This window comes from Phyllostomus discolor, chromosome 4 (assembly GCF_004126475.2).
Source record: "Phyllostomus discolor isolate MPI-MPIP mPhyDis1 chromosome 4, mPhyDis1.pri.v3, whole genome shotgun sequence".
Taxonomy (NCBI): domain Eukaryota; kingdom Metazoa; phylum Chordata; class Mammalia; order Chiroptera; family Phyllostomidae; genus Phyllostomus; species Phyllostomus discolor.
This window is the reverse complement of record NC_040906.2, coordinates 112813315-112826454: the sequence shown is the minus strand read 5'-3', so window position 1 is coordinate 112826454 and position 13140 is coordinate 112813315. Positions and strand designations below refer to the sequence as shown.

The window sequence follows — 13140 nt, the reverse complement described above, 5'->3', positions numbered from 1 at the left end:
AAGATATTAGTACTATATTGAATATTACATTTTGATCACCAATTAGAGAATTCTCTTTCATGAATAGTTGCATTTTATAAAACCGAGATTTTTATAATTCTAGAGGCAAGTGTAATTTCTTTATCAAGTATCTGACTATTTCAAGTATCAAGGGCTTTAAGCACAGATCTGCTAGAAATGTAGTAATTGAAAGTAAATGACCAATGAAGAGAGACAGCTTCTAATAACTCGATATGTAGTTTTGTTGTTAAACTGATTTAATTTTAATTTGCTTACAGGTTTAAGTGAATTGGTTGGAGGAGAATTTTATTAGTTTAAAATTATAATTTCTAAGTCTTAAAAAATACCCTTTTGTTAATTTAAAATTTTTACTTCTCTGGTTAAGGCTACTTGAGATATAAAAGGTATCAAAATAACACCGATCTGCTTCTTTTACCTTGAAGATGAGACTGAGTTTGGTAGGATTTTTCAAATCTGGCATGATTTCCTCTCAAGTCTTTATATGAATTTTCCAATGGCTACAAACAGAATACTAATGTATCCCATTTTGTACAAGTTACATCATCTGTCCAGAAATTGCAGGGATCATCTTGGTATATATTTCCTACATTTACTTCATTCCATTTTCACCATTACTGCACTGAATATTGTTAAGATATTTATTCCCTTCAGTATTTCTATTGTAGTTGCCCCTCAGTTGTTGGACATACATTTTCTGCAAAGCTGATAACATTATTTTTCTGCCTCACCTCAGGTTATCATTGCCCTTTCAGAAAAACACCGTTCCCACATTCCATACAGGAACTCCATGATGACCAGTATCCTAAGAGACAGTCTGGGCGGGAACTGCATGACAACCATGATTGCAACACTCTCTCTAGAGAAAAGGAATATTGACGTACGTTGGTTCTTCTTTCTGGAGCTCTCAGTCTGAGTTTTAACATTAGTCTGTGTAATAGAGTTGAGGGTCCTGGGTGGGTTTCCATCTTTTCAGCTGGGTTAGAGTATGCCTTCAGGTTAGAATATACCCTCCAGAATTCACACCTTTGGGTCATTCATCAGCATTGTAACTACCCATCTGAGAACTGATTTCACATATACAGGATGGTTTAAAGAAGCCCCATACACAAATTTCAGAGCACCTCCTAATCTGGTTACCTTGAGCCAGAGACATGAGAGAAAAGACCCATCAGCGTCTCCTGCTCTATTTTTCTCTGGCTTACTAAAATACCTTGGAGACATTTCCAAGGTGTGTTCCTCAACATGTCTCTGGGCACAATACTGAGGATGCTTTGGCAGGGTCTGGCTACTGAATGAGTTGACCCTGAGTTGCTTTATGATGTTTCATGCATTTCAGTTTAATATTTGAGATCTAGATTTTCTCTGAAAGAGGAAATGGCAGGGGACCTCTCCAAACAAGGTCAAGCTCCAGGTGCACTGTATTGTGCCTTGAAAGCCTCTCTTTTTGGTCTGTCACACATATTTCATTTGTAGTCTTTCATGTTTATGGATTAGGTTATCTGCTCTGATTATGATTTGCATATACAGTTCTGCTTTAACAATCAATAGTTGAGAAACACACACCAGTTGCCATTTAGGATCTCAGGGTCTCCTGTACCTTTGGCACTGATCATTTTACTAAACCCAAGCCACATTTTAATAAAAATAATGTTCCAGAGCAAAACTCCCTAATCTAGAAGCACGTTTCCTCATTGTGTTTTATACATGTCACTCTTTGGATATGCATCTTTTTCCTGTGAACAAAAATTTTTTGTCTCTCTGTGCTGTAACGTTTTAAGGCATTATTTGTTTTCTTAGGAGTCTATATCTACCTGCAGATTTGCACAGCGGGTGGCACTCATAAAGAATGAAGCTGTTCTTAATGAAGAAATTGACCCCAGATTGGTAAGTAAACTTTAACTGACTGTGTTAAAAATCAGAGTACTATAGTAAAGATTAGCTAAACTCTGGAAGCACTTGCTTCCCCTAATCAGGCAATGTTCTAAGTCCTGGGGACATATTAACTCATTTAATTCTCACAGTAGCCTCATGAGCAGATGCCATCTCTATCTCCATTTTACAGATGAGAAAACTGAGGCACAGAAATATTAAATAATTTATTCAGAGTCCCAGTGCTACTAAGTAGCAGAGCCAGGGTGCAGACACAGTTTGACTCAGGGTTCGTGCCCTTACCTGCAACCCCCCCATTACTCCACTAGCAAGGTGTATGGTGAGTCCTGAGGATGTATATGGTGGGATCACACACAGTTACATCTGTGTGCAGGTCATAGCCTTTCAAAGCACTTAACTTTCTGGAGACAATAATAACAGACCATCTTTTGGAAAGCTGTAGAAAAAAAGAAGTCCTAGTGTTTATTAAATAGAACCATATTTTAGATAACTGTTCTGTTATTTTTCTAGAGATTTTTAAAAATTAACAGTGGTTTGATCCATGAAAAACTGGTCAAGCTTCTAGTTTCATGAAAATGAACTGTGCTTTATCAAAGTGCTTTTTTAAGCAAAAATGTTTGCAAGTTACATGATTCAGCTACTCATTATAAATGCAGATATTTTCCTTATTCTCTATTTTGTTAGTCTTACATAAATGAAATGCAAAGTGGAATCAACTCATGCCAACACAAAAAAGGCTGAAATAAAATTTTCAATTTTGTAAAACTCCAAAATTAAGATTATATTACTTTGCAAGTCACTCAGCTTTCCTTTTTTCCTTTAATTTTTCTAGAAAACAAGCTGGTGGAAGCTCAGTAGAATGCATTGTAAAAAATGATGAGAAATCTTATCAAGAGTGTTTTATTTACAAAGTTCTCAAGTTCCAAAAGAAAAATCTCAAATTCACTGTTACCCATATTAACTACTTCCTCTTGATTGTTTGCCCTTCTTCCCCTGAAATCATTCTATTGAAGGGTAGAGGAGAAGGAGGAAAAAGAAATAATGGAGCTATGTTTTGTCCTGCTCTCCTCGGGGAGCTGGAGCTCCCCTGATGGAATTCTCTTCAGAAGAAACCAATGAGTGAGGCAGGATATGTTTCCAGTACAGGCCCTGGTCAGATACAGCATCACACCGGCCCCCACTGGAAAAAGGAAACAAAATTCAAAGGAATTGTGTCAAGTGGAATTGAATTCCTAGGATGAATTCTTCTGCTGTCCCAACCCTGCCAACTGCCCTGTAACTTTACTGTGCAGAAGGAGAAAGACATTAATGGGGGTATTATGAGCTGGAAGCCAGAAATTAGTTTATAATTAAAGGAAAATAAATATTAGACATTGGGACTTTTTTCTTTAAATTTGTCTTGAGAGACTTTTCTTTGAAGAAACGTGAGGAATTTGAAGAAAGGTAAACATTATCATGTGTTTGATGCAGGTCAGTCAGATATTTAAAGAAAAAAAAAGAAAGTGGGAGTCAAAAGCTAATAGCTTATAATTGAACAAATGCTGAGGTCTTCCTGGTGCAGAACAAACTGGTAATTGACACGTGTGGTTTCCTGGTCCCTTTTATAATCGCTTCAAAAACTGACATTGCTGTTCATTATTCTATGTACAGAGCATTTCTGAAGAACAAGTGACAACTGAAAATTTGTTCTCAAAACCACCCAAAGTACAACTTGAGTGGGATTTCCTATGTCTTACTCTCAAAATTTAATGGCAAATATGAACCAGCCCTGTAAGATTGGACTTGCTTCCTTTATAAGTATTAGTGCCTCAGAGAGACAAGATGATAAAATAACTGTGAACAAATATGAAGGACCCATGGATGTGGACAACAGGATGGGGTTTGACTATGGAAGTGGGGCGTGGGCTGGCTGGAGGGAGTTGATGGGGGAAATAATTGGAACAACTGTAATGCATAAACAATACAACATAAAAAATAAAATAATAAAGATACATATAGGTAGCATCCACAAAACAAAACAAAAAGTCTGTGTACAGGCCAGATTCTGTGGTCACTGGGCATGTGCCAACATCTCCTCAGGATGGCTCTCATTCCAAAATTCCTGCAGTAATTTGAGGGAAAGTGTGACTGGGATAATTTCAAAATCATGAAAAGTTAGCTTAGTTGTAAGATTTCTCTTCAGTAAAACAGAAGGTAATTTGTTTGTTGGATTTGACATTAGAAGTGTCAGTAGAAGCAGAAAACATGGCATTGAGATTAATTTAGTAGAGGGAGGGTAAAAATGAATGATTCACATAGTTCTGTCCAAGCATTTTCACTCTGCATAGCTTGATGATTCTAAGAATATTTTTGAAAAGAAGCAACAACCAAAACCAACTCAATTCTGCACATTTAAATGAAATTCTACAAGTACTGACATGCTCAAAATATTTATATTACCTTCTTTGGAAATTCTGGCCCTGTTTATATGGTACAGATAATATGAGACTCACCTGTATAAAATTTAACGAGCATCTTTTGAAATGTATGTCTGAGGCTAGAGGAAGTAAGAGAATTTCCCAGAGCCAGGAAGCAAAGCTGAGGCTGCAGTTGTCATGGAAAGGAAGGATGAAGAGGGTTTTAATAAAGGCGTAGAAGTCAAAGCCCTTGGAAGGTGTTTGATGAACCTAAGACATCTCTTCTCTCCCCAGTAAAACCAGTGAAAAGTTGCACCTGAAAGGAAGAAATCTGTTTCCTGGCTTAGGGAGATGCTAAGGAAATGTTTCAGCCTTAGCCTAGACTCAAGGTAGAATAAAACATTGTTTCTCTGAAAATTTGAAATCCTAAAGCTCTGCCTCACATGAGTTTGAAGTTCAAATTTGCATGATTTTCTTAGTCAGGGAACCCCAAGCCAAGAATTTGGAAAATGAATATTTAAGTAAATAAAAAAAATAGAAATACAGCAACTAAAAAGCATAAAAAAGTAAAAACAGAAAGCCAAAGCAAAGATAGAGTTGAGAGAAACAAGAAAACCTGAAGTTTATTTTTTAAAGATTAATAAAATGAACAAACTTCTGGAAAATCTAATGAAAAAAATCCATAAAGAAGGCACAAATTGATATAACAAATATTTGAAATACTGAGGGATTTAACTATAGGTACATTAAATATATTAAAATAATAAAGTATTTTGAATGACTTTATGGTATAAATTTGAAAACTTAAACAAAATGAGCAACATCCTAGAAAAACATAACACTGAAACTAAATCAAGAAAAATTTAAAAATATTAATAGATCTACAACTAATAAATAAATTGACTCAATAGTAACAAGCTACTGGAAAGAGGGAAAGGGAGAAGAAGAGAGGGAGGGAAGGAACAGACTCAGTGGTTTTTTTTTATGTTTACTGAATATTGAAGAAAAAATAAAAATTGGATTTCATCTACTAATTTTATTTTAGGAACTTTGAATTATGGTTGATCATATGATCATTAATATAATATGTGGTATCCTTAGAAAAGAAATGAATGTATAGTAAAAGAAAAATAACCATGAGAAAAATACCAACTAAAAACACCAAATTTAGGGAATTTTAAAGGAAAATTCATTTAGGGAAAGCTACACAGGGGCAAGGGCTTTAAAAAAGTCTATAATGTTTTATTTCTTTTCTTTTCAGTCATAATTTATTACTTTTATTTTTTTTATTGTTATTCAAGTACAGTTGTCTCCATTTTCACACTGCCATGCCCCCATGCCACACTCATCCCCTCCTCCCACCTTGAACTTGCCCCCTTGGCTTTGTCCATGTGTCCTTTATATGTTCATCCATGGCCCTTCCCCTATATTCCCCCATTATTCTTCTCCCCCCTTCTCTCTGGTTACTGTCAGTTATTCTTTTATTTCAATGTCTCTGTTTATTTCTTAAGCTAAGTAATGGGTACATCAGTGTTCACTTAAGAGATTTCAGTTATGTCAGTTGGTGTGCAAGGTGTTCTTATACCATTTTGTATCTCTGAAGTAGTTCATACTAACAAAACAACATACTTACAAAACTTAAGGTGATTCATCACATTTAGAGTTTAAAAGATAAAAATTATGTGATCACATCAGATGCAGAAAAAAATATTTAATAACTTTAAACATTCATACATAGTTTGGAAGACTCATCAAACTTTGAATATTGAACATTCTTTTTTTGTAATTTTTAAAAATTATTTTATTGTTGTTCAGTTACAGTTGTCTACATTTTCTCCCCACCACTCCCCACCATCCTAGCCAATCCCACCTCCCTCATCTGCTTCCATCCCCGCCCTGCTTGGTTTTGTCCATGTGTCCTTTATACTTGTTCCTGAAAACCCTTCTCCCCATTATCTCCCCTCTCACTTCCTCTCTGGTTACTGACAGATTGTTCTGAATTTCAATATCTCTTTGCTTGCTTTTTTCTTTTGTTGATTACGTTTCAGTTAAAGGTGAGATCATAATGGTATTTGTCCCTCACCGCCTGGCTTACTTTATTTAAGCATAATGCTCTCCAGTTCCATCCATGCTGTTGCAAAGGGTAGGAACTCCTTCTTTCTCTCTGCTGCATAGTATTCCATTGTGTAAATGTATCATAGATTTTCAATCCACTTACTTGCTTATGGGCACTTAGCTTGCTTCCAGCACTTGGCTATTATAAATTGTGCTGCTATGAACATTGGGGTGCATAGGTTCTTTTGGATTGCTGTTTCAGGGCTCTTAGGATATAATCCCAGCAGTGGAATTGCTGGGTCAAAAGGCAGTTCCATTTTTAGTTTTCTGAGGAAATTCCATATTGTTTTCCACAGTGGCTACATCAATCTGCATTCCCACCAACAATGCACTAGGGTTGCCTTTTCTCCACATCCTCTCCATCACTTGTTTGTTGATTTGTTTATGACAGCCATTTTCACCAGTGTGAAGTGGTATCACATTGTGGTTTTAATTTGCATCTCTCTGATGGCTAGTGATGCCAAGCATCCTTTCATATGTGTCTGGGCCCTCTGTATGTCCTCCTTGGAGAAGTGTCTGTTCAAATCCTTTGCCAATTTTTTAACTGAGTTTTTAATCTTCCTGGAGTACCTCACATGAGTTCTTTATATGTTTTGGAGATCAAATCCTTGTCCGAGGTGTCACTGGCAAATATGTTTTCCCATATAGTTGGTTCTCTTTTCATTTGAATGCTGTTTTCTTTAGCCATGCAGATGCTTTTTAATTTGATGAGGTCCCATTTGTTTATTCTTTTCTTTATGTCCCTTGCTTTAGGAGACATATCAGTGAAGATATTGCTGCCTGGAATATCTGAGATTTTCTTCCCTATGTTCTCCTCTAGAGCTTTTATGGTGTCGTGACTTATACCTAAATCTTTTATCCACCTTGAATTTATTTTTGTGTATGGTGTAAGTTGGTTGTCAAGTTTCATTTTTCTGCATGTAGCTGTCCAGATCTCCCAACACCATTTGTTGGACTATTTTTACTCCACTTTATGCTTCTGCCCCCTTGTAGAATATTAACTGACTATAGAGACTTGGGTTGATTTCTGGGCTTTCTGTTCTGTTCCATTCATCTATATGTCTATTCTTCTGCCTGTACCAGACTGTTTTCATTACCGTGGCTTTGTAATATAGTTTCATATCAGGTATTGTGACCCCTCCTGCTTTGTTCTTCTTTCTCAAAACTGCTGCAGCTACTCAGGGTCATTTATGGTTCCACATAAATTTTTGAAATGTTTGTTCTATATCTGTGAAATATGTCATTGGTACTTTAATAGGGATTGCATTGAATCTATAAATTGCTGTGGGTAGTATGGACATTTTGATGTTGTTAATTCTTCCAATCTATGAGCATGGTACATGCTTCCATTTGTTTATGTCTTCCTTCATTTCTTTCTTCAGTGTTGAGTAGTTTTCTGAGTACAGGTCTTTTACCTGCTTGGTTAGGTTTATTCCTAGGTACTTTATTTTTCTTGTTGCTATATCAAATGGGATTTTTTTCCTGACTTCTGCTTCTGATATTTCACTGTTGGTATACAAAAAAGGCCTTTGGTTTCTGAATACTGACTTTGTATCCTGCTATTTTGCCAAATTCACTTACTAGTTTGAGCAGTTTTTTTGGTGGAGTCTATAGGATTTTCTATGTACACTATCATATCATCTGCAAACAATGACAGTTTTGCTTCCTCCTGTCCAATTTGGATGCCTTTTATTTCTTTTTCTAGTCTGAGTGCTGTGGCTAGAACTTCCAATACTATGTTGAATAGGAGTGGTGAAAGTGGGCATCCTTGTCTTGTTCTTGATCTTAGTGGTAAAGCTCTAAGATTTTGCCCATTGAGAATGATGTTGGCTGTAGGTCTCTCATATATGGACTTTATTATGTTGAGCTATGCTCCTTCTATTCCTACTTTGCTGAGTGTTTTTATCATAAATGGGTGCTGTACCTTATCAAATGCTTTTTCCACATCTATTGCTATGATCATGTGATTTTTGTCTCTCCTTTTGTTTAAGTGATGTATTATGTTTATTGATTTGTGAATTATTGTACCATCCTTGCATCCCTGGGATGAATCCCACCTGATCATGGTGTATGATCTGTTTAACATATTGTTGGATGAGGTTTGCCAATATCTTATTGAGGATTTTAGCATCTATGTTCATCAGCAATATTGGCCTGAAGTTTTCTTTCTTTGTTATGTCTTTATCTGGTTTGGGGATTAGGATGATGCTGGCTTTATAAAAAGAGATTGGGAGTCTTCCATCTTCTTGGATTTTTTGGAATAATCTGTGAAGAATAGATATTAGCTCATCCTTAAATGCTTAAAATTCTCCTGTGAAACTGCCTGGTCCAGGGTTTTTGTGCGTTGGGAGCTTTTTGATTATTGTTTTAATTTCATCAGGTGTTATTGGTCTGTTCAGGCTTTCTGCTCCTTCTTTATTGAGTTTTGGAAGATTATATTTTTCTAGAAATTTGTCCATTTCATCTAGGTTTTCAAATTTCTTGGCAAATAGTTCTTCATAGTAATTTCTTACAGTACTTTGTATTTCTATAGTATCAGTTGTAATCTCTCCTCTTTCGATTCTGATTTCATTTATTTGGTTCTGCTCTCCTTTTTTCTTGATGAGTCTGCTTAAAGACTTGTTGATTTCATTTATCTTTTCAAAGAACCAACTCCTGGATTTATTGATCCTTAGAATTGTGCTTTTACTCTCTATGTCATTTAACTCTGCTCTGATCTTGGTTATTTCCTTCCTTATAACTGCCTTGGGCTGTCTTGATTATTGTTCCTCAAGTTCTTATAAATGTAGGGTCCAATCATTTATTTGAAATATTTCAGTCTTTTTTAGATAGGCCTGTATCACTATGAACTTCTCTCTCAGGACTGCTGAATAGTGAACTTTCTTAAAGTGATTAAGGGTATCAATCAAATATTACAGCAACCATATTAAAAGTGGCTTGTTAGAGGGAATAAGACAAGCGTTCCTTTTTTTTCTTTCTTTTACGTATTTACTCATCTGGACATAAAATTTAAATAGAAAGATCTAACCCTGGCTGGCGTAGCTCAGTGGATTGAGCGTGGGCTGTAAACCAAAGCATTGCAGGTTCAATTCCCAGTCAGGGCACATGCCTGGGTTGCAGGCCACGGCCCCCAGCAACCACACATTGATGTTTTTGTTTTGTTTTTTTAAGATTTTATTTATTTATTTTTAGAGAGGGAAGGGAGGGAGATAGAGAGAGAAAGAGAGAAAAACATCAATGTGCGGTTGCTGGGGGTTATAACCTGCAACCCAGGCATGTACCCTGGCTGGGAATCAAACCTGCGACACTTTGGTTCACAGCCTGTGCTCAATCCACTGAGCTATGCCAGCCAGAGCTACATTGATGTTTCTCTCTCTCTTTCTCCCTCCCTTCCCTCTGTAAAAATAAATAAATAAAATCTTAAAAAAAGAAACTGAGTCCTTAAAAAAAAAAGAAAGATCTAAATTTCAAGAGTTACATGAAATAAAATGAAACAAAATATTATAAACCAAGCACTATTTATTCTTTATTTTTCATATCATTCTGAAACACTTGGAAGTCTTAGCTAGGACAGAGGCAATTTTTAAGAAATGAATGAGTATTTGAAAAAGAACAAGCTCTGTCATTACTTGCACACAATTTGGTTGCTGATATAGAACATTCAAGAGAGCATTTAATGATAAACAGACCAAAATAATGTTCAGAAAATTATTTGGTGCATAACCCATATATAAAATGAATCATTTTCCTATAAATTAAAATCCAACAATTAGAAAATGCAATTTTACAATAATTGCATTTATAATAGCAAGGCTTAAAAAAATTCTAGGAAAAAATGTAATTAAAGACAAGATATTTATAGAGAAAACTATAAATCTTTATGAAAAGAATCAGTGGAAAACCATACCATGTCTATGGGTATGATGATTCAGCATCATAAATTTGATGCCTTACTACATTTATTTTATTTATTTTAATCAAATTTATTTTTCTGTTAAAATGTGAGGAGAGCCTTTGGCAGAATTTTATAAGCTGGGTCTAAAATTTATATGAAAGAGGAAATGACCAAGAATAGCCAAGTCTGTTATGGAAAAGAACAAGATGGAAGTGTCTTGTTCTATCTAGATGCCAAAATGCTTTAAGCTGATTAAAACAGAGTGGCAAGCTATACATATAATCAAGTAGAGAAATGTTTTTAGCCAATAGCCCAGAAAAAGATGCATTTATATGTGAAAACACGTTATATAACAGCAAAACTATCATGGTTAGCTGTATAAAAATTAATTAAATTAGATCCAGATCTCATACTTTATACAAGATAAAATCAACCTAAAAGTGAAAGCAAAGCTTTAAAACTTTTATAGGAACATATATGAAAATGTTCCTATGGTTTTAGGTAAAATAGATTTTCTTTAAGGAGACATAGGAATACAACTCATAAGGGAAGAAGTTGATAATAAAATTATGTTGAAATTTAAAACTTTCATTTACCACAAAGAACACTACAAAATGAAAAATATGACATAGATTGGGAGAAAGTGTGTGAATTGAACAAAAGTAATACACTGTTCACATCTAGACTATGTAAAGAAGCCTGCAAATGAATAAAGAGAAGCAGAAACAACCCAATTGAATCTGAGCAAGAATGTAAATAAATAATTCACAGAAGAGCAGACCAAAACAGCCCACGTATATAAAGACAATCAACTTCTCTAATAATCATGAAAATGCAGATTAGACCCAATTGAGATACCATTTTACACCTACCTGATTGACAGAATTAAAGTATCTGTCTGTGCTATATACATAGTGACAAAAATGTGGAAAAAGTGAACATGTATACACAGCTGATGAGAATGGAAATTTTTACAATTCTGAAGAAAAATTTAACAACATATTGTGTAGGACTTCCAGCCAAGATGGAGTCCTAGGTAAACACACTTTGCCTCCTCACACACCAAAAGAAGGACAACATATAAAAAAAAAATCCAGCACTGCCAGAAAATTTAACTGTATGGAAGTCTGACAACCAAGGAATTGAAGAAACATTCATCCAGACCAGTAGGATGGGTGGAGATGGGCAGCTGATTTGGAGAGGACTCTTGGAAAGGGGGTGACTGGCAGAGTTGTCCAAGTGGTGGCTGGTGGAGTGGGTGGTTTTGCAGGCAGATAAACTGGGAGGAACAACTGGGGAGCAAGACAGACCAAGCAACCCAGGGTTCCAGTGTGGGGAAATAAAGTCTCAAAAGCTCTGACTATAACACCTGTAGGGATTGTGGTGGTGGGAGAAACTCCCAGAATCACAGGAGAGTCCATTGGAGAGACTCACAGGGTCCTAGAATGTACACAAAACCACCCACCCTGGAACCAGCACCAGATGGGCCCAATTTGCTTGTGGGTAGTGGAGGGAGTGACTGAAAGCTGGCAGAGAGCTGAGCAAGCAGCATTTTTCCATCTCAGAGCCCTCCCTCACATACAGCAACACAACACCGCAACATGGGTTACCCTGCCTTGGTAAATACCTAAGGCTTCACCCCTTACTATGTAACAGGCATGCTGAGACAAAAATATATGGCCCAAATGAAAGAACAGATCAAAGCTCCAAAAATAAAACTAATTGATGAAGAGATAGCCAACCTCTCAGATGCACAGTTCAAAACACTGGTAATCAGGATGCTTACAAAATTGGTTGAGTATGGTCACAAAATAGAGGAAAATGTGAAGGCTATGCAAAGTGAAATAAAGGAAAATGCACAGGGAACCACTAGTGACAGGAAGGAAACCAGGACTTGGATTAATGGTTTGGACCAGAAGGAAGAAATAAACATTCAACCAGAACAGAATGAAGAATTCAAAAAAAGAGGACAGGCTTAGAAACCTCCAGGACAACTTTAAACATTTCAACATCTGAATCATAGGGGTACCAGAAGGAGAAGAGCAAGAGCAAGAAATTGAAAACTTATTTGATAACATAATGAAGCAGAACTTCCCCAATCTGGCAAAGGAAATAGACTTCCAGGAAGTCCAGGAAGCTCACAGAATCCCAAAGATGTTGGACTCAAGGAAGCACACACCAAAGCATGTCATAATTAAATTACCTAAGGTTAAAGATAAAGAGAATTTTAAACTCAGCAAGAGAAAAGGAGACAGTTACCTACAAAGGAGTTCCCATCAGACTAGTAGCTGATTTCTCAAAAGAAGGGGCTGGAAAGAAGTATTTGCAGTCATGAAAGGCAAGGACCTACATCCAAGACTGCTCTATCCAGCAAAGCTATCATTTAGAATGGAAGGGCAGATAAAGTGCTTCCCAAATAAGGTCAAGTTAAAGGAGTTCATCACTACCAAGCCCTTATAAGAAATATTAAAGGGACTTATCTGAGAAAAAGAAGATCAAAAATACAAACAGTAAAATGACAATAAACTCACAACTACGAACCAAACCTAAAACAAAAACAAAAGCAAAAACAAACTAAGCAAACAATTAGAACATGAACAGAAATCATAGAACTGGAGATCACATAGCGGGTTATCAGTAGGGAAGGGCAGGGGGAGGGGGAGAAATAGGTACAGGGAATCAGAATCATAACTGGTAGGTACAAAATAGATAGGGGGAAGTTAAGAATAGTATAGGAAATAGAGAATCCAAAGAACTTATATGTATGACCCAAGGACATGAACTAAGGGCAGGGTGCATGCTGTAGGGAGCTGGAGTACAGGG

General features: G+C 36.2%; 1 protein-coding gene across 3 annotated transcripts in view; it reads left to right on the top strand.

Moving 5' to 3' along the window:
- KIF6 (kinesin family member 6) overlaps positions 1 to 13140 on the top strand; it is a 413362-nt gene that overhangs the window by 153198 nt on the left and 247024 nt on the right. For all 3 annotated transcript variants that reach the window (XM_036024067.1, XM_036024068.1, XM_036024066.1), the window contains 2 exons: positions 755 to 898; positions 1819 to 1905. In XM_036024067.1, the coding sequence (XP_035879960.1) occupies positions 755 to 898; positions 1819 to 1905 (231 nt within the window). The remainder of the gene's footprint in view (positions 1 to 754; positions 899 to 1818; positions 1906 to 13140) is intronic.